The following is a 21,592-nucleotide window of genomic DNA, read 5'->3' as shown; positions in this document are numbered from 1 at the left end:
CTGGCCACGCTGGTGTCCCTGGGGTGTCCCTGGTCACACTGGTCTCACTGGTCTCACTGGTGTCCCGGTGTCCCCGGTGTCCCTGGTCTCACTGGTCTGACTGGTGTCACTGATGTCATCACTGGTGTCCCCGGTCACCCTGGTGTCCCCGGGTGTCCCCGGGGTGTCCCCGCTGTCCCCGCGGTGCGCGGCCCCTTTAACCCCCGTGTCAACAAACCCCCCCTCCCTCCGCCAGCGCCGTGACGTCACACGCGTATGCCGCGGGGCGTGGCCTCCCCAAATATTGCGGGAGGGGGGGGCGACCAAAATACGTCTCGCGCAGGCAGGCCCGGGGGGGCGTGGCTTCACCTGGGGGAGGCGTGGCTTGAGCGGGGGTGGGCGTGGCGAGTCCGTTTGGGGAGCGTTATCTGTGCATTGAAGGGGCGTGGCCCGCGCCGCCGGGTGGGCGTGGCCCGCGCCGCCGGGTGGGCGTGGCGGGGCATGCGCGGTGCGCGCGGCGGCGCGGGGCGGACGCGGCGGGCCCGGGCCCGGCGCAGCGGGGGCGGAGGCGCGAGCGGAGCATGAATGGGGCAAGATGGCGGATCATGTGCAGGTGAGGGCGGCGGGGGACAACACACGGGACCGGGGGATCCTTCCATCGTGTGCGCACACATACGGGCGGAGGGGACCTGCCCGCCACACTGCCCCCTCCTTCCCCCGCCGCTCCCCCGCGCGGCCCAGCCCAGCCCCGGCACGGCCAGGCCCGGCAGGCCCCGCGCGCGGCCCAGGCGGCGGCGGCGGCGGCGGCACGGCAGGCCCCGCGGCCCAGGCGGCCCTCCGTGTGTGTCCCCAACCCTCCGTGTGTCCCCAACCCTCCGTGTGTGTCCCCAACCCTCCGTGCGTGTCCCCAACCCTCCGTGAGTCCCCAACCCTCCGTGTGTCCCCAACCCTCCGTGCTTCCCCGGCCCACGTGTGTGCCCCAACCCTCCTGTGCGTCCCCCAACCCTCCGTGTGTCCCCCAGCTCCTGTCCAGCCTCGTGTGTGTCCCCAACCCTCCGTGTGTGTCCCCAACCTCCGTCGTCCCCGGCCCACTGTGTGCGTCCCCAACCCTCCGTGTGTCCCCAACCCTCCGTGTGTGTCCCCAACCCTCCGTGTGTCCCCAACCCTCCGTGTGTGTCCCCAACCCTCCGTGTGTGTCCCCAACCCTCCGTGTGGTCCCAGCCTCGTGCGTCCCCAGCCCTCTGTGTGTCCCCCCGGCCCTCCGTGTGTGTCCCCAACCCTCCGTGTGTGTCCCCAACCCTCCGTGCGTCCCCCCGGCCCACCGTGTGCCCCTCCAGCCCCGCCGTGTTTACCCCCGGCTCGCCCCGCCGTGTGTCCCTCCCGTCCATCCCTGTGTCCTCACCCCCCCGGCCCTCCGCGTGTCCCCCCAACCCTCCGTGCGGCCCTAACCGTGTCCTCCCCATTCCCGCCGTGTGTCCCCCGGCTCACCCACCGTGTGTCCCCCGGCCCTCTGTGTGTCCCCACAACCCTCCGTGTATCCCCCTGTGTCCCACGCCGATCCTCCGCCTGTCCCACCCTGTGTACCCCCAGTTCCCTCCCCTGTGTGTCCCCCCATCCATCCGTGTGTCCCTCCGACCCTCCGTGTGTGTCCCCCCTGTCCCCGCCGTGTCTGTGCCCCCATCCCTGCCTGCTGTGCCCCCCCCGTGTCCCCCCATCCTGTCCATGATGTCCCCCTGTCCCCACCGTGTCTCCCTCCCCTCTCCTCGTGTCCCCCCTGTCCCCTCTGTGTGTGTCCCCCATCCCTGCCATGTCCCCCCCCCAAGATCCCTTTGCCCCCTTTACAACATTCCTGGTCGGGAAATACGTGGGAAAAGGACACTCAGATCCTGCTTTTCCCCTTTGGAACCCAACACCCACACCCCATCCCTGTCCCTGTGCTGCTCTCCTGGGTTTTTTTAGAGTTGGTCCCAGTGCTGGATTCCCATCCTTGTGGGGATCCTTGGGATCCCTGGCTCTGTTGGGTTTGTTTTCCAGCTGCCTGGAAGACTTTGGAGTGCAGGTAAAGGGTTTTAAGGGGTGTTGGAGGTGAATCCCAGCGGGGAGAATTTCGTGGTGCTGGAGCCAGGAGGGCAGTCAGGGGTGGCAGTGGCTCCCAGGGGGTGTGGAGGGACCCAAAACCTCCTGAAAGGGACCCAAAAACCTTCTGCAAGGGCCCAAACCCCCCTGAGGAGCCGCTGCTGTCGCTGTGAGGGCCAGAAAAAGTAAAAATAGGTGCAGCTGGGGGTGTTTTTGCATAATATTTTGGTTGAGCTGGCGCTGGATTTGCATAGTGGCCAAAAACCTGGATAAACTGTAATGGCTGGGAGTTATTTATTATCTCTGCAACTTTTTAAATAAATATGTTCTCCACTTGCTCCCCCTGTGAACCACAAGGGTGAGCAGTTTATTAACTCAGGAGGGAAACCTGGGGAGGGTGTTGGGAAATGTTTCCTGGGTGATCCCAGGGGAGCAGAGGAATTGCCGCATTGTTAAACACGGTTTTCCTGGGAAAGAAAGTAAAAACAAACCCAAATCCTGGATTTGGTGGAGCTCTACCTTCCTGGGACCTGTGGTTTAGGCACTAAGCTGCTCCCAGACTGCTTGAAATCCTGGGTTTTCCTTGTGGGAACGTTGGGTTGAGCGAGGGGAGGCTCGAGCTGCGCGTCCAGAGTGGTTAAAGTTTAACAGCAGGGCTTTGGGAGATGTTCCACGGGAGGAAAAAGAGGGAGCTGGCGAGGAATTTAAAGCACCTGCAGCTCCAGGAGCTCCTTGAACGGGACAGATGGAGTTGAAAATGGACGTAAAATGTTGGAGGAGAAGGAATAAGGGATGCTGGTCTGTTCCCAGAGCTGAACAAGGGAAGGTTTAGGTGGGATATTGGGGAGGAATTCTTCCCTGTGAGGGTGATGAGGGGCTGGGATGGAATTCCCAGAGAAGCTGTGGCTGCCCCTGGATCCCTGGAAGTGTCCAAAGCCAGGTTGGAGCAATTGGGATGCTGGAAGGTGTCCCTGCCCATGGCAGGGGGTGGAATAGGATGAATTTGAAGTCCCTTCCACCCCAAACCACTCAGTGATTCCAGGATTTTTTCTCTCCAGGCAAAAGCTGCAGCTCTGAGTTTTCCTCCAGGGAGCAGAGTGTGACATTCCCTCCCAAACAGGGATTTTTGTGGCTGCTGGAGGTTTGTGGGTTAATTAATAAATGAGATTATTGGTGGGGGTTCTCCCCAGAGCCCATAACTCTGGATTCTGGGCACAGTTTGGGCTCAGACCCCCCCCCCGTCCCATCCCAGCAGCTGTGGGGTTATCCAGTGGTTATCCATGGGGAGATGCCCACCCTCAGAGGGCTCTTTCCATGGAATGTGCCTTGGGAGTGGGTCTTGGTTTAGTGGGAACAGGCATTTGGAACTCCTGGAGTTGCACCAAGTGTGGTGGAGCCCAGCATTCCTTTTTTAAGGGATTTGTACTTAAAAACCCCCAACCATTTTTTATGGATTTGTACTTGGTGTGATAAAACCCATACCCATTTTCAATGGATTTCTACCTGGAGTGCTGAAGCCCAATCCCATTTTTTATGGGTTTTCCCTGGAGTGATGAAGCCCAATCCCATTTTTCTGGACCCTATCCCAGCTAAAGTTCTTCACTTTTCCTTGTGGAGCAGCAGAAAAGGATAAAAGACAAACTTTTAAGGCTGTAATGAATGAGAATATCATGTTTTCATCTCCATAAAATTGGGAATTCCGAGAACTGTGAGTGATCCTTCCCCCCCGCTCCCAGTGTTTGGTGGGAATTGCGTGCCTGGAGCTGCCCGTGGTGCTTTCCCAGGGAACAAAGGATGCAGTGACAGGGATACAGGAGCAGGAGGAATCAGATGATCTGTGTGGCTGCAAAGAAAACCCCTCGAGGAAATTGTTCTACACCGACTTTTTCCACTTAAAAAAAAAAAAAAAAAAAGCTCTTTTGACCTTGCTTGGAATTGGTATTTTGGGCTTTTCCAGCTCCTGTTGGAAAGTTGAGCCTTCTGGGAGCAGAGATGGAGGGAAGCAAGGAAGTGTCATCACTCTGTGGGCAAAAATGAATCCCATTCCCACTTTTTTTTTTTTTTTCCCTTTGGAAACAGATTTCTCCCATCTTTGCCTTCTTTCACTTCCTTGTGGAGAGAAATTTGGGATACTGAGGGGTAACAGGGTGTCCTGGAGGGATTTAAATTCCATGGTGGATGTGGCACCTGGGGATGGTCATTGGTGGCCTTGGGGAATGGTTGGACTCAAGCTTGGATGTCTTTTCCTTCCCCAATCCCTGATTTTTCCATTTCTGACTTATTCCAAAGGATCTCTTTTTTTTTTTTTTTCAACCCCACTTTGGCTTTAGGAATTCCATCTTGCTCCAGAGGAAACCCTGGAGACCAGGATCCGTGATTCCCACTTGGCACCTGGGTGAAAGAGTCCCCAGTGCTGCCTGACTGCAAATCACTTCAAATTCCTTATTTGTCTTTCTTTTCCTTCAAACTTTTTCCCCTTCCCCCCCCCCCTTTGTCCCTGAAAAACTTATTAAGGACTTGGGTTTCTCTTGGAATGGCCCAAGGGAATGTTGTGGACCTGGGGAGGTGGAAACACTGGTTTGGCTAAAAATAGAGGCTGGCAGCGTTCCTTTTGCAAATGAGCCCCGTTTTAAATTTAATTATTTAAGTGATGTGCCTTTTGAAACTTTGCTGCTCGGATGCTCAGCCCCAGAGCTGTGGAATTGCCAGCTGGATTTCAGCTGGAAGCTGGAGGGATAGGGCGGGAGGGCAGGTCAGGATCCAAACTTTGGGGGGCTTAAAAGCAGTTCATGAGAGAGGTTTATTCCTGGTGCCCTCAGCCAGTGCTTGGAGGGGACTTTGGGGGTCCCAGAGGGAACCTTGGAAGTCATGAGGGAACTTCAGAGGACTGATTTTTCCATAATTCCTCATGGTTTCATTCCATCTGTGTAGGGATATCGAGGAGATGCCGGGGATTTCTGGGTGTCCTGCAGGGATATTTTCCCCAAATGTCTCTCGTTCCTTCTGGGGGCCCCATCTTTTCTTTCCCTCTTTCTAGGGGGCTCATCCTTCACCTGGCTCCTTCCACATCCCATCCCTTTGACTCCCATTTCTCCCTCTTTATTCCCACTGGCCGGGGGTGTTCGTGGCTGTGTCATCCCGGGTGTTTTGGTGGAATTCCCGCTGGAAAACTCTGTGGCCCGGTGTCACCAGGGGCAGTGTTTGTGAACACAGAGATTACAGGAGTTATAGTCCAAGGACACCCGGCTGGAAAATGCTCGCTCTGTTGTTTCTCCTCTGGCCCTTGATAATGGCTGGGAAGCCATTCCCTGTGTCCTGTCCCTCCATCCCTTGTCCCCAGTCCCTCTCCAACTCTCCTGGAGCCCCTTTAGGCCCTGGAAGGGGCTCTCAGGTCTCCCTGGATCCTTCCCTTCTCCAGGCGAACCTCCCCAGCTTTCCCAACCTGGCTCCATAATTGATATTCCTTAGACATAAAATGTTGGAGGAGAAGGAGTAAGAGATGCTGATCTGTTCCCAGAGCTGTGAGCTGAACAAGGGAAGGTTTAAATTGGATTTTGGGAAGAAGTTCTTCCCTGTGAGGGTGGGGATGGAATTCCCAGAGAAACTGTGGCTGCCCCTGGATCCCTGGAAGTGTCCCAAGGCAGGTTGGAGCAATTGGGATACTGGAAGGTGTCCCTGCCCATGGAATTGGATGATTTTAGTCTCCCTTCCATGATTCCACAACCATTCCATGATTCCACAGCACAAGTCTGGCTTTGTTGGAATTCCACCCAGTGCTGGTTTTCCTTTCGGTTCTCCGGGCACATCCCTTCCCATCCTGTGCCAGCCCAGGCCTGTGGTGCCAGCAGGATCCAGAGTGTCCCTGTTCCAGCCCCTGCTGTCTCATGCTTTGCTCCTTATCTGGCCCCCCCAGAGCTCCAGCCCAGCATAATCGTCCTGGAAATGGTATTTTTTTTATCTTGGTTGAAGGAGAAGGCGCTGCCCAAGGACTTGCTGCTCCTCACTCCGGCTCACGTCCGGCTTTCCAGCCTGGAATGAGCCTGGTTGTTCCTGCCAGTGTTAAAATGTCTTGAAAATCCAACGTTTTGCACCTGGAATGGCAGCATCTGGGCAGCTCAACTGGCTCTGCTTAATAATACAAGTTAAGGAACAAAAGGGAGCAGTTTATTGGTGAGACATTCCCAAAAGTTACCTGTGAAGGGTTTCCATTGGAGAAACGGATTTGGTTGGATTACAGCTCTCAGGAATCTAGGGAGGTGTTTTGGTTTTTGTGTGTGGGTATTTGAGCCCATTAAAATAAAAAAATAATAAGATTACCATTTACAAGCAGGAAATATTGGATGAGAACTGCCAAGTTTGGGGTTCAGCTTCCCCTCGGAGCTGCCCTCACAGGCTTTGGTGCCTCTCCTTGTGTCTTTATATGCCCCCCATCCCACAGCCCCCTCTGAGCTCCATATCCAGGGATCCCATGAGGAAGAGGATCAAGGATTCCCTGGGACAGCTGACACTGCCCAGTCAGAGGCATTAAAAATACGTTTAAATCCTGGGTGGATTCAACTTTTTGGCTTTTTTTCAGGAATTCTGCTTTTTAATGCCCACGGTGTCATTCCTCTGTGTCCCCGGTGCCAGATCTCCACACGGCACACGGGCTGTTCTCTGGGACTTTGGGAGCTGTTCCGTTGTGCTGTGTTCCCTCTGGCTCCGAGGGAGTTAACTGGGATCTGCGGGAAGGCTGGCACGGAGCAGGCACTGGCACAAACAAGGGGGTTTTGTCACAGCCACTGTCACACAAAAGCAGCCACCGAGGCACGGGAGTCGCAGGGAATCGGCGTTGGGAGGTGGGAACAAAACTGCAGGGAAAGCCCTTCCCTGGGCTCCTCCAGGAATCAGTGCACAGGGATGGGAAAATGTTACAAACTCGGGACCTTTTCAAACAGAGTTTTAGTGTGTTGTGGGCTGTGGTTCCTTGTTGTCCTGCCAGGCTGGTGGAACTGCTTCCCAGGGATTTGTGTCCAGGAGATGGGGAAGGTCCCGGAGCACCAGGAGCGGCTAGGGGAGCTCAGCCTGGAGAAAAGGAGGCTCAGGGGGGATCTTCTGGTTCCTCTCTGTGTTTCTTTTCATCTGGTGATGATCCTGGCAGCAAAAATCTCCCCCCTTGGTGTGGTTTTGGCCTGGAATTGCCGTGCTGTGTTGGGAAGGCACTCGGCTGTGCCCTGATGGGAACACAGATCCACTGGCTGATCCCAGCCAGGACTTGGATTTGCATAACAGCCTCTCCTCCAAAAATAAAGGAGGCAGTCATTATTATCCTTCTTTTCCTAACAGCACAAAACCACGCTGTGCTTGTCACACTTGACCCCTGGAACACCCCGGCGTGTGCAGGTGGAAGCACCTGGTTCTTAATCCAGCGGCACAAACCCCAGGGAATGTTTCTTATCTGACTGCAAAGGCACTTTTTTTTTTTTTTTTTTTTTTAACTAGGACACCTCAGATTTCACTGGGGGAAACCATCTGCCTGGATCAGGGCTCAGGGCAGATCTTTTCCAGTTGTCTGAGCACACAGAATCTGCTGGCTGGTTTTGTTTCCCTTCCAATGGTTTGGGGACTCGAAGGCACCGTGGTGCCCTTCAGCCCTTCCTGCCACGGGGATCTGGGGATGGAGAAGGTTTCAGGTGATCCCACTGTCCTGGCATGTTGAGCTCTAGTGGAATGTGCCCAGAGAAGCTGTGGCTGCCTCTGGATCCCTGGAAGTGTCCAAGGCCGGGTTGGAGCAACCTGGGATGGTGGGAGATGTCCCTGCCCATGGCAGGGGATGGAACGGGATGGGCTTTAAGTTCCCTTCCAACCCAGTCCAGTCTGTGATTCCATGGAAAAGGTGAAAATGGGGAGGCCAGGTGATGCTTTGTCAGGTGTGAGAGGTGGCTGGGAAATCCCTGTGCAGGGAATTCCAGGAGTTCAGTGGAAGAACCGACTCGGAGCTGAGCGCCTTTGTCCCTTTGCCATCAGCAGAGTTAAACATGTTTGTGTGTAAACACACACACACATACCTGAGGTGCTGCAGAACTCACCTGCCCCCACTTCCCCGTTCCTAAATGGAGTGTGTCCCTGTTTTCCAGAGCCTGGCCCAGCTAGAGAACCTGTGCAAGCAGCTGTATGAGACCACGGACACGGCAACGCGGCTGCAGGCGGAGAAAGCCCTGGTGGAGTTCACCAACAGCCCCGACTGCCTGAGCAAGTGCCAGCTGCTCCTCGAGAGAGGCAGTGTATGTACAACCCACCTGCTGCCCCAAATCCGCCCTGGATGGGGGCACCCAGGAGGGAAATCCCCCCCCAAGGGCTGGAGCAGGGTGTTAGTATTCCACACCTGTGCCCCCGGATGGCAGTTTGGGAGCAGCCAGTGCCCTTCCCAAAAAAAAGCTGATTTTGCTGCTGCTGTGGGGTTGGTTTAATGCCTCGTGGGCCCTGCTGGGTTCTCACAGGCTCCCACCCAGACCTGTCGGGCCTTAAGTTGAAATCCCAGCCCCGTGGGAACGAAGGAGCGGCTTCTCCATAGGGGAAAACGGCGTGTGCAGGGAGGTTCCGAGGAGGTAAAGCCAACAGGGCTCCTTCTGGAATGTTGCCTTGGAAATCTGGCCCCTGCCATAGTGTTGTCTTAATAATCCAGCAGTTTAAAACAGACGGGAAAAAAACCCCATCGTGGATCATGTGCTGTGGAATTAGTGTGGCAGAAAGGGTGGGAACGGTGCCGGCAGTAAATCCCGGAGCTTTCTCCCTGTGAAGTGGCCGCTTGGTCTTACACTTGGAATCAGCATAAATCACGTTCCAAGCGGCTTTGCCGCATGATCCTTCGGCAGGATGTGCATCCAGCTTCCCTGCTGCCAGATTGGAGCCTTGTCCATGAAGTAGGAAGTGTTTAAACTGTTGGGAAGAGTCGAGTTCTCTGGGAGGAGGGAAAGGAGATGGACGTGAAAGGCTCGGCAGACTTCCCCAAAACTTCACTTCTCGTTACATTTGAAGCCCAGTGGGTTCCAAGCAAACTTTTGATTGGAAGCTTTTCCGGTGGGAACGAGGAGCTGGTTTACCTCAGGACAAATGATGCTGTGTATTTTCAAGGAAAGGTCCTGAAGCCCAGTTTAATCCTGAGTGGGATCCGTTCTCCCTCCAAATTTGGGGTTTCTGTTCGTTCTGGGATCTGACTCCCTTCGTACCCACAGGCCTTGGGAATATTGGAATAAAGAGCTTTCCTGCATTGATCCCAAACTTTGTCCAGTCCTATATATTACAGGCAAAATGCCTGTCATTCCCTGGCTGTAACTTAGGGAGTGGGACCAGCCAGGGGGTTTAGGTGCCTGAATTCCATCAATTAGATCAGAGCTGGGTGGTCCATAAGAAATACATTTTAACCTGGGCAAGCTCTACATGTTCCTTGATGTATCTTAACACACTCCTGGGATAATTCCAGGCGTGGAATTTTAGGAAACTTCACGGATTTTGACTATTTTTGCAGTTCTGCTTCCATTGTGTTTTGCTCTTTAAGCTTTTGCTGCTTCAAGTCTAATTTGTTTTAATTTAGTGTCTATAAAAACATATAATAAATACATATAAATAATGATAATAATAACAATTCTGTATAGAATATTTAGACCAATTAAAAGAATGCTTTAAACTCAAATATTCACAGAGGAATTAGCCTTAAAATCCCTTAAAAAAATCCATTAAAACCCGGTGCTGCTCAATCTGAACTGTGCAATTAAATTCTCTTTTTTGTGTTTTGGGTTTGTTTTCTCCCTCTTCCCAGTCCTCCTACTCCCAGTTACTGGCAGCCACCTGCCTTACCAAACTGGTGTCACGCACAAACAACCCCCTGCCGCTGGAGCAGCGAATAGATATCCGTAAGTATGGAATCCTTCCCGCCAAATTCCTGGGAATACCTGGGTCTGGTGGATAAACCACTGGGATTGGACAGATTTCCTTTGGAATGGTAAAATTGCCTCTTCTGAAATCAGAACTGAAAGTCCTTTACGGGTCTCTGAAATAGTGTTTGGAGGATCAAAATCTCTCCCTGCTCTTTCTTTGGGAGTGGTGGATGGATCCTTTCCTCCAAGGAGAGAGGATTCCACCTCCTGTAAAGGGTGGTCAGGCATGGGAAGGGGTGCTGGGATCCCCATCCCGGGAATTGTCCAAAAAAAGTCTGGCTGTGGCACTTGGAGGAAAATGGTTTGTGGTTGATGGTTGGACTGGATGGTCCCAGAGGGCTTTTCCAACCTTAATTTTTAGATTTTTAATCAATTCCACGATTTTTGGCACAAACAGCTGAGGGTACCAAGAACGGATGGTACCAACAACTCAGGCTCGAGGGGTGGGACCCCCCCATTTCCAACCCCTCCAGAAGCCACAAATAAAGGGTCAACCTTTACCTCTAACCCCTTAAACTTCCTTAAAACCCCCTCCCAGCTCAGCTCCCCGTGCCATCATTCCCTGTGCTGCCGTGTTTTCCAGGGAATTATGTGCTCAACTACCTGGCCACGAGGCCGAAGCTGGCGACGTTCGTCACGCAGGCGCTGATCCAGCTCTATGCCAGGATCACCAAGCTGGGCTGGTTCGACTGCCAGAAGGACGAGTACGTCTTCAGGAACGTCATCACCGACGTCACCAGGTTCCTCCAGGTCGGATCTTGGCGTCACAACTTCCCGGGATACCGGCGGAAAGCCCGGGGAGTTCTCGCTCGGTTTGCGTTGAATTTCCGGGCCCTCCGGCCGGGGGGTTTGCTGGTGGAATTTGGGGCTTCCCAAGGACAAGCAGCTGCAAAGGACACATCACTCCTTAGAATCCAGCGTTTGGGGGAGCAGGGATTCATTTCTAGTCCTTACAGTTTAAAATTTGAGGAGAAGGAATTTATTTTTAGTTATTATATTTTAAAATTTGGGGATTTTTAGGTTCTTAGAATTTGAAATATGGGGATTTTTAGGTCTTAGAATTTGAAATTGTGGAAGCAGGGATTTATTTCTAGTTCTTACAATTTGAAATTTGGGGATTTCTAGTTCTTATAATTTCAAATTTGGAGGAGAAGTGATTAATTTCTGGTTCTTATAAATTCTTTTCAGAGTTATGGCATAACACAAAAATGCTGATTAAAATATTCAGTTAAGGAGCCTATTTTTGTTGCCTCATGTTCCTGAGCTCTTTAGAACCCTTTGCAGTATTTAAAATTAAATTCGAAATCGAATTTGAAATTAAATTTGAAATTGAAATGTAAATTAAATTTGGCATGAAATTAGAAATTAAATTAGAAATTAGATTCTGGATTGAATTCGGAATTAGATTAGAAATTAGATTCTGGATTGAATTCGGAATTAAATTAGAAATCAGATTTGAGATTGAATTAGAAATTAAATTAGAAATTAAATTTAAAATTAAATTTGAGATTAAATTAGAAATTCAATTTGGCATTCAATTTGACATTAAATTTGAAATTAAATTTGATATTTGAAATTAAATTTGAAATTAAATTCAAATTAAACTTGAGATTAAATTCTAAATTAAATTTTACATTAAATTCAAAATTCAAAATTAATTTTTAGATTAAATTTTAAATTAAATTCAAAATTAAATTCAAAATTTGGGTTTTTTGTTCCACTGATAAAACTGAAGATAAAACATTTTTAGACAAGAAGTTTTCCCAGCAGAAAGCCGAGCTTAACAAAGCCCTGAGCTGAGCCTGTGCCTGTGCTTTCCCCCCCAGGACAGTGTAGAGCACTGCATCATAGGAGTGACAATCCTGTCCCAACTAACGAATGAGATTAATCAAGTAAGTGCTACAGCCTTCCTCAGTGAAGTAAGTGTCCAATTTTCTCATTCATATTGTCGTGTCCCGCCTCCTTTGGGGTTTTCTTTGGGGTTTCTGTTGCCATGCGGGGGTTGTTTTGGGGGGGTTCCCTGCTGTGTGTGTCACTGTCCCCTCAGGGAAGGACTCTCAGAGCTCCTGTCCCGAGGAATCCTCTCATCTCACTGGCATCTCCCATCCGCTCCTGTGTTCCTGGGGGGGTTTCTGGGATGGAGTGGGAACAGAGCCAGGCTGAGGGATAAAGCCAGACCTACCCAGTGAGGACTAAGCCCTTGTGTTGTCAGTCCCTCCGTGCTGAGCAGGGAGATGAAACGGAGGAGTCAGCAAATCGGGCCAGGTTTTTGAACCATCCCTGATTTCATCCAGGAGTGCATTTCCCAGAGTTCCCAGCTCCTGGAACTCCCCCAGTTCCCTCAGCTCCTGCTGCTTTCTTGGGGCTCAGTCCCTTAAACAGGTACTTCCCAGGTTGGCTCCTTGGTTTTAGGAGGCCCTCTGAGGTTGTGCTGCCTCTTGGAAGTGGGAATGAGCGGCTTCACCTGCTGCTGTCCCAGATTACATCCTTTTTCCAACAGCAAAACCAGCTCCCCTGAAGGTCCCGAGGCAGCAGGAGGGTCACAATATCCGTGAAATCCCTGATTTTCCTGAGAAAACCAGGTGTAACCAAGTGTTTTGATTTAATACCTTGCTCAGTAACTAACCTTTAATTTTCCTGGGATATTAATCCAGGCATTGGAGGAATCCCTGAGTGGGATTTGGAGGGTGATTAAATTGTTCTCAGGACTGGAAATGGAGGAGAAGGTTTTGTCCTTCCCCAGTTCCCTCTGCTGGACTTGCTGGAGTTCAGCCCCTCTCAACTTCCCCAGCCTTAAGCTCAAATGCTTTAAATCAAATTTAAATGTTTTCTGCCTCCATTTCAGAGCCCCAAATCACTTTAATTCCTCAAGGAGGAAATCCTGCCCTGCAGATCTCCTCCTAAATCTTGATCCAGTCTTTTGATTTGCCATTTCCTGGCCTAGACTTTTGTAAAACCCAAATTTCATCTCCACAGAGGGCTGGTCCTTCACTTCCTTACAGCAAGGATGGAAACAAGTCTGGTTTTTTAAATATAAATTTATATAAATCCCTATAAGTTAGGATGTGTCTGTCAGCAAGGATGAAAAGAAGTTTGGTTTTTAAATATATATAATATTGTATAGTAGTGTATTATGATATATAAATATATCTATATATAATATAGCATTATAGATAATATTATAATATGTTATTATACAATATAATAGTATAATTTATAATGTACAATGAACTTCTCAAGTGTCACTTTTCAACCTGCACAGACTTGCCTGGAGGTGCTGAGGGACTGGAGTTCCCTGAGTTAAGCCCAGGTCCCTGATTTAAACCCAGTTCAGGGATTTAAGCCATATTCCCTGATTTAAACCAAGTTCTCTGCTTATGCCAAATTCCCTGATTTAAACGAAATTCACTGATTTAAGCCCAGTTCAGTGATTTAAACCAGATTCCCTGATTTAAGCCCTGTGACCTCATGGTGAAGGAAAAGAAAATGCTCATTTTCACCAGGCCAGAAAACAAGTGAGATTTTCCTGAAGACCCTGAAATGTGAATAGTCTGAGCTGAGCAATAATTCAGTCTGAGAACACTGGGCAGGTTTAGGTCCAGTTTTGCTCTGCACAGCACAAAGCCCGAGCTGGCTGTCACTGCTTAATCTGCTCGGAGTTCACTTCTCCTCTGTGCAGGTTCAGGAGGGGGAGTTTTCATTGCTAGGCCTTTGTCCCCGTGTGTTCCCAGCACCTCCAGGTGGGATTGGAGCCTTTGGAATTCCCAGTTCAAGCTCCCAGAGTCCCCAAGTGCCACTGCTCCCGATTTGGGAGAGGTTGAAGCGGAATTAGGAGTAAACCCAGCCCGGCAGGGAAAGGATTGGAGGTGGAAAAGCCACTGCCCAGCCAGGAATAGGAGTTTATCCATGGAATTATCCCATGCTGGCAAATCCCCCTGCTTTAGGTGGCTCTGGGGAGGGAAACCTTGCCATCCCACTGCTCCCCAGGGATCCTGCTGGTTCTGCTGCTCCCATTCCACGAGTTCTGAGCTGCTTTTCCCTCTGCCCAGGCGGATACAACCCACCCACTGACCAAGCACAGGAAAATTGCCTCTTCCTTCCGGGATTCCTCTTTATTTGACATTTTCAACCTGTCCTGCAGTTTACTGAAACAGGTGAGGAAGGGACTTGGCATCTCTGTATTGGGGGCTGAGTGGAGGGGAAACACCTTTGGGGCTGGAATTCCCTCCTGGAAGGAGCTTTCTTGTCCTGGACACTGGGTTCTGGACTTGTTTTTCCAGAAAAACTTGGGCTTATTAAGGAAATTTTATGTCTAAATAAATCAATAAATAAACCAAGTAAAACCATTAATAAATATAATAAAAATATTTAATAAATATATTTATATGTTCTATATAAGATATATATTTTATAGCTAGCTAATTTTGTATCTATATAAAACATGTATTGTATATCTATATAAAATATATATTGTGTATCTGGATGTAAAATATATATTGTGTATCTAGATATAAAGTATATATTATATATCTAGATATATATATTGTATACCTATATATTAAATGTATAGTATATCTATATATAAAAGATATATAGTATATCTCTATACTATATATACATTGTATATATATTAAAAGAGGTATGACATAGAAATCCATATTATTTAAAATCTCTATTAAATATAAATCTGTGTTATATAAAAATGAAACCAAGTTCACTGATTTGAGCCAAATTCCTTGATTTAATATTCCTTGATGTGGTATAAAAAGACATGTTATGTAAAATATATGTTATGTAAATACATAATAAAAATAAACACACTTTAAATAATAAAGGAAAAATTTGATATTTGAACCCATGATAAATATTGATAAATAAATAGCAGGGTTGGCTTGACCCCCAGAAAAGCAGGTTTTCTTTCTGCTTTTTACCCCAAACCTGCTTTTCTTTCAGCTTTTTACCTCCAAAATCCCACCTTGTGCCCCAAACGCTCCTTCCAATGGATTTAACCCGGAATAAGTTGATTTAAAGCTGGAATAAGTTGAGTTGAGTGACAATACCAAGGGTAGATGGGCTGGCCAGGAGCACAGACCACGGTGCTGTGTTGAAACTGCAGTGGCATGACCCTGAATTCCATATCACCTGAGGGGTATCCATGCTTTCCCTGCCTGGAGCAGCTCCTCATTTCCCTGGGAGGCCGTGCTGGAGCAGCAGGATTCCCTCCTGTGAGGCAGCAAACGTGTCCCTGTGTTTCACCTGAGTAGGAACTTCCTTATCTGCCAGATATCAGACCTGGCAGCTGCTCCCTGTGCGGCTCAGAGCAGCAGGAAGGGAAGTGCTGCCTGTTTATCCATCTCCTGGAAAGCCTGGAACGTGCTCGTGCCAACCCCTCCCCTAAAAACACGCCTGGTGCCTGTGCCACGCCACCCTCGTGTTGCCACCTCCTGCTTCAGCTCCAACCCTGCCCCGAAAAACTCAGCTGCCACCTGGCTTTGATTTTTTTTTTTCCTCCCCCCTCCTTTTCCTGCCTTAATCCCGTGTGTTTTCCAGGCTTCTGGGAAGAACCTGAACCTGAACGATGAAAGCCAGCATGGGCTGCTCATGCAGCTCCTCAAGCTCACCCACAACTGCCTGAACTTTGATTTCATTGGCACCTCCACAGATGAGTCCTCGGATGATCTTTGCACTGTGCAGATCCCAACCAGTTGGAGATCAGGTAACTGGGATGCAGGAATCCGCAGAATCCCAGAGGGACCTGCTCAGTCCTTCTCTGTGCTCCATAAAAACGTGTGCGTGGAATTCCACAGGGTAAATCCAGCTTTTCCTTAGTGGTAAGGGAAGGGGAGGATCACACAATTCATTGGGGTGGGGTTATCTTGACTCCCTCTACCCTTCTAGTCTTACACCTCCCAGTTCAAAGAACAGGAAACTGTGGGGTTTTTTATGTTTTTGTTATGTTTTTTTATTTTATTTTTAAATATATCAGTAACATAATTTGGCACCTGTTCTCCACATCCTCTCTGTTCTCACCAGGCACTTGCACAGATTGTGTTCCTAAAATACTTCCCTGTCGTTCTCCCTCAGTTCCAAGTGCCAGTGGGTTGGTTCCTTTATTTCTAGGAAAGGCATTTGTGTGGAAAAAACCCACAAAATCCTTTGGAAATTTTCTTGGGTTTGGGATACTTTGTGTGGCAGATCCATTGGCTTTGATGATAAATAAGCCCTGGACCTGTGGAAGGCAGTAAATGGAGGTAAAATGCTCTTTTGTATTGCAGCATTCTTGGATTCTTCGACCCTTCAGTTGTTTTTTGATCTCTATCATTCCATCCCTCCGTCATTTTCTCCTCTGGTAAGTCCAGTTTTCCTTCCAGGAAGGGTTTGTAGATTCCTGTGGGGGGAGGATTCACTGGTGGTTCAGGTGCCACAGTTTGACTTGGCTTGTGCTGAAGTGTCCAAGTGCTGCTGTTGACGGTTTTTTAGGAGCATCTGCAGGGTCTGGATTTGCCCTCAGAGCAGTTTTTGCTGCAATTCCAACCTGTTTTGGCCTCACATGGAGTCTGCCTGCTCAGTCCTGTTTCAGAGGGAAGCTCCTGCTGGATCCTAAAACCACACTAGGAGTAGTAGGTAGGAAGCCTGGGAACACCCTGAGGGATGGAATTTCTCCTTCCCTACTTTAAAACTAGGCCATGTCCCACTTGGATGAAAGGGCCAATAGCACAGCTGAACTAAAAGTTGGATTATTTATTGGGAAAAAAAAAAAGAAAAAAAAAGAAAAGATTGCCTGCCAGCCATTTATCTGCCTGAGAAATATTTCCCATAATTAAAGCTGCAAGGAAAACAAGCCCTTTGGCTACAGAGGGAAGGATTTTGTTTTCCATGGAGACACCACTGCTCGTTAATGGTGGAGGGTTATTGGCCAATTCTGAATTTAGAGCCTCAAATATTCGTGAGAGGTTTGAAGTGTGAGACTTTTTTTTGGTTAACAAGGAGCAATTTAATTCTCCTGCCTCTGTGACTGCCGGAACCAGCAGGAGTGAGCAGGGAGGCCTTGCACTGGTCCAAGGGGTGGGATTTACCTCTGGATTGGGATTGCAGGTGCTGCTCATAACTAACTGCCCCTGCTCTTCACAGTCCTCTTCACCAGCCTCTTCCTGCTGCACCCTGGAGTTTCCTCTGGATTTAAATTTCAGAGGTTTGGGTTGAGAACAAATTAATTCTGTTTCTTGTCGCTCTTTTATCCCCTGGAATACTTTCCCAAGTCTGTGTTACATTTCTCAGCATTCCCAGCCAGTCCCAGTGTATTTTCAGTTCTTCATCTGAAGGAATTCCAGCATTTTGGGAGCAGAGTTTGGAGAAAAGGAGGCCCTGATTCTGTGCTACTAGGATGGAGCTGTTCCTTTGAGTGACTCTCTCCACTGTAATCCCTTTCTACCCAAAATCACAAACCTGCAGCTGTTGTGTCACACACCAAGGAGCATCAGACCTGCCCTGAGGAGGAAGCCTGCTGCTCCTTTGGTTGTCCTAATCCCTGTTTTCCTGTTTGTGCCCTCTGCCCCTGCAGGTTTTGTCCTGCTTGGTGCAGATCGCCTCCGTTCGCAGATCCCTCTTCAACAACGCCGAGCGGGCAAAGTTCTTGTCTCATCTCGTTGATGGAGTCAAACGGATACTGGAAAACCCCCAGGTGGGTGTTGCAGGTGGAAACTGGGGCTCTGCTTCCTCTTCATCGTATTTCTCCACCAAAAACACCTCCAATATCCATGTCGTGCTTGATCATGGCCAAAGGCAGAACAACAACTTGGCAAAGGGGAGAAGGGTGCAATGTCTTGCTGCTCTCTTCCTTTTCTCGGCCAAGGAAGGTTCAGGTTAGATATTAGGTAAAATTCCTTCACTGGGAAAGTACTTTGGCACAGGACCAAGCTGCCCAGGGCAGTGGTGGAGTCACCATCCCTGCAAGTGTCCGAAACACGAGTGGACGTGGCCCTTCCTGAGCCGGTTTATTGAGTGGGAGTGGAATCCAAGGGTTGGACTTGGTGATCGTGGAGGTCTCTTCCAGCCTGTGTGGCTCTGTGGCAATCTGAGCCCCTTCCAGGTGACTGCTGAGCTGTTCCTCAGTTCCTCTCCCCTTTTCCTCCTCTCAGAGCTTGTCAGACCCCAACAACTACCACGAGTTCTGCCGATTGCTGGCGCGGTTGAAAAGCAATTACCAACTAGGAGAGCTGGTGAAGGTGGAGAACTACCCCGAGGTCATCCGGCTCATTGCCAACTTCACCGTGACCAGCCTGCAGGTACAGATGCCTTTCCTTCCCCTGTCTCCCCTTGAAACAAAAATCACACCACTCTGCTCTGTTCTCTGCCCCTTAATTCACCTCGGTTTTGCCCCAAACCCCTCTCAGAGAATCCTGTGGGGTAGCCTTGATTATCCTGAGAATTCCCGCTGAATGGAGCCCGAGCAGCCTGTGGGGGAAGGCAGAGTTGCCATGCCTCCAGAGGCTTTCCAAATCCTAGCAGAGAGAAAAAAACCCCAACCTGTTAAATCAGGCTTATTTTTAGAACTGTGTCTCACTTCACTGTTCGAAGGCAGTCTCAGGGATTGCCAGTAATAGGAATATCAAGCCATATTCCCACTGAGTTTTCCACTGGGGTATCGAGCTTGTAACCACCCCCCTGCACAGGGCAGGGTTCAGAACATGGTACAGCCCAGATAATGCCTTTGTTTGTTAAATTTGGATATCTGGAAGCAGCTTTGAGCTGCAGGGGGGGTGTGGGGAGCTGAGCAGCACGAGCTCAGCGGTGGTTGGGGACTGGAGGCTCAGCTCCATGTCCTGGGAGCTCAGGATTATCTCCCTGAGTGCTGATAATGCCCCTGAATCCAGGTGTGCACTGAAATTCCTTGTTAATTTGGCAGCCAGGCCCTTAAAGCTTTCAGATGCTGCTGTGTCCAGTGGCAGGTTCATTGTCCATGGGGAGTGGAAGGAGCTGAGCTCTGAGGTCCCTTCCAACCCAAACCTATGAAAACAACCTGGGTAAAATAATCCAGATCGTAACTCCCTGGGTTTGGTTTTTTTTTCCTTCCCTTCCCTTTCCCTCTGGAAGCACTGGGAGTTTGCTCCCAACAGTGTTCACTACCTGCTGAGCCTGTGGCAGCGCCTGGCAGCGTCCGTGCCCTACGTGAAGGCCACCGAGCCCCACATGCTGGAGACCTACACCCCTGAGGTCACCAAAGCCTACATCACATCCCGCCTGGAATCCGTGCACATCATCCTCAGGTGAGGGCAGAGGGGTGGAGCTGCTGCCCTGTGAGGAAAGGCTGAGGGAATTTGGGGTTGTTCAGCTCTGGGGTGACCGAACTGTGGCCTTCCCTACAGCAAAGATGGAGAGAGATTATTTCCAAGGGCCTGGAGTGCCAGGACAAGGGGGATTGGCTTCCCACAGACAGAGAGGATCGATTTAGGTTGAATATTAGGAAGGAATTCTTGGCTGGGTGGGTGGGGAGGCCCTGTGGCTGCCCCATCCCTGGAAGTGTCCAAGGCCAGATTGGAGCAACCTGGACTAGTGGAAGGTGTCCCTGCCCATGGCAGGAGGTGGAACCAGATGATTTTAAGGTCTCTTCCCTTCCAAACCATTCCATGTTTCCATGACTGTCACACCAGGCTCTGGTGTGTTTGCCTCTCCAGTTTTCCTTTACAAGCAGCCACAAACACGGAAGTTTCGTGAGTCACCGAAGGATTTCTGAGGGAGGCTTTACCTAAATCACACACTCTGCCTGGTTTTTAGAAGAGATTTAGGTGGGGTTTTTTTAAGCTGGTGGGGGTTGGTTGAGACCTTGCTTAATCTCAGGTGGCTGATTTGATCTGCGCCGTGTCCGACGTGCTCTGGGTAGAATTTATCTCACCCAGGATCTGCAGCGTTCCCTGCACCCCCTGAATTCCCAGCAGAGCAGGATTGCAAGGTGTGAGTCACTTCATTGTGCATCTCTGCCGTAGGATGGCACAAATTACACCTAAAAGCACCTTTTCTTTTTAATTTGGAGTGCAGGGGCAGCCCACAGGATTCCATTGTAGTGCCTGAGATCCTGTGGGATGAATTCCACCGTGTGTGTGTTTGTGTTGGATGAAAACAAAGGGTCCAATATAGGGAAATAATGCCTCTCTTAGGGAAAACTGATGGGCTGATCCCTTTTTTGTTTGTATCTTTAGAGGTTGTGGCTGCCCCATAAATGTAAAAAAACCCTGGACGAATGTTAAAAAAAAATGGGTAAATATTAAAACATCCGGATGAATGTTAAAAGACCAGGATAAACATCAAGGGTGAAAGAAGAGGTTACTCACCCCAGGTGCTGCTGGTCTTCCCACCTCACCCTCTGCTGTTCTGCTGGTTTGTGGCCACAGGGATGGTCAGATGTTGCTCTGAGTCATTTCCCACCGTGGAGGAAGCACGGACACCGTCACTGGGGTTTCCGTGTGCCCAGGAAACACCCTGTACCCAACACAACCAACCCTCTGTGGTTGGGTGGACAGTTTCTACAGTTTCTAACCTGCTTTCTCTCCGCTCAGGGATGGTCTGGAGGATCCCCTGGACGACACTGGGCTGGTGCAGCAGCAGCTGGACCAGCTCTCCACCATCGGGCGCTGCGAGTACGAGAAGACGTGCGCGCTCCTCGTGCAGCTCTTCGACCAGTCGGCCCAGTCCTACCAGGAGCTGCTGCAGAGTGCCACTGCCAGCCCCATGGATGTGGCTGTGCAGGAAGGTGAGCCCAGCTGCAGCACCCAGAGGCCCCTTTTCTTCCAGAGGGTGTCGTTCCTGGGGGAGAGGCGCGTCTGCCCCGCGCTCCCGTGGGGTGCGGGATGGTTTGGACACACAGTGTTCCTTCTGCTGTCCTGGAACTGACCCCATGCTTATTTTTAGGGGGAAATATCATGTGTTTCCTGGCCTTTTCTCTCAGAGACAAAGTCATGAGGGTGTTCCCCATGCAGCACTGCCCACCTCATCCCTCTTTACCTGAGGTGGGATGTGGGTGCTCTCCTTTGACCCTCCTCACTGGCTGGAGTTGTTGCTGTCCTACAGCTGACTCAATTGCTACTTTTTTTGGGAAATATAACACATTTCCTGGCCTGTTGTTTCAGAGACAAGTCACGAGGGTGTTCCCCAGCCAGCACTGCCATCCCTGTTTTACCTGAGGTGGGATGTGGCTGCTCCTTTGACCCTCCTCCGTGGCTGTGGGGCAGAAACCTGCAGCTGGTTGTTGGGAGTGGGATTTTTATCTGGTACCACTGCCTGGGTTTGTGGGGCTCAGCATGGTGGGGTCAGGAGTTGTTTAACACAGCAGCTCCTTTGGGGGCTCAAGGATTATTCCCCTCTCTAACACTGGATTTACTTCCTCTTCCCTGGAGGAGTTGGGTGTGACAGCACAGGTATGGGAATTGTTCCTTTTCCTTCTGAAATGGCACTGTCTGATTTAACACAGCTGTTCTTTATTTTCTTTTGGGGTTTTTTTGTGGGAAAACTCCCATCTGAAGTTCACTTCTCCACATCCCTTGGAAGAATAAATACTTGGCTGGCACGTTAAAGTGCACAGAACCTCATTTTACAAGGAAGTGACTTTCTGCAGTGGAAAAGCTCTG

The 21,592-nt window shown here is 50.0% G+C and overlaps 1 protein-coding gene across 5 annotated transcripts in view; it reads left to right on the top strand.

The window, feature by feature from the left end:
* Positions 1-480: 480 nt before the first annotated feature.
* XPO7 (exportin 7) overlaps positions 481-21,592 on the top strand; it is a 35,642-nt gene continuing 14,530 nt past the window's right edge. Inside the window, exons 1-13 of one of the 5 annotated variants that reach the window (XM_050325699.1) lie at positions 550-592; positions 3,114-3,196; positions 8,172-8,318; positions 9,854-9,947; positions 10,555-10,721; positions 11,798-11,890; positions 14,021-14,125; positions 15,522-15,687; positions 16,247-16,320; positions 17,533-17,652; positions 18,110-18,256; positions 19,065-19,237; positions 20,525-20,718. In XM_050325699.1, coding sequence (XP_050181656.1) covers positions 565-592; positions 3,114-3,196; positions 8,172-8,318; positions 9,854-9,947; positions 10,555-10,721; positions 11,798-11,890; positions 14,021-14,125; positions 15,522-15,687; positions 16,247-16,320; positions 17,533-17,652; positions 18,110-18,256; positions 19,065-19,237; positions 20,525-20,718 — 1,591 coding nt within the window. In that variant the 5' untranslated portion in view covers positions 550-564. Of the gene's footprint in view, positions 593-1,771; positions 2,039-2,922; positions 2,996-3,113; positions 3,197-8,171; positions 8,319-9,853; positions 9,948-10,554; positions 10,722-11,797; positions 11,891-14,020; positions 14,126-15,521; positions 15,688-16,246; positions 16,321-17,532; positions 17,653-18,109; positions 18,257-19,064; positions 19,238-20,524; positions 20,719-21,592 lie in introns of those variants that run through there. The other 4 variants (XM_050325698.1, XM_050325701.1, XM_050325700.1 and 1 more) reach the window with 4 other exon arrangements.

This window comes from Myiozetetes cayanensis, unplaced genomic scaffold (genome assembly GCF_022539395.1).
Source record: "Myiozetetes cayanensis isolate MyiCay16 unplaced genomic scaffold, myiCay2020 scf30, whole genome shotgun sequence".
In the NCBI taxonomy this organism is placed as follows: Eukaryota; Metazoa; Chordata; class Aves; order Passeriformes; family Tyrannidae; genus Myiozetetes; species Myiozetetes cayanensis.
This window is presented reverse-complemented; position numbering and strand designations above follow the sequence as displayed.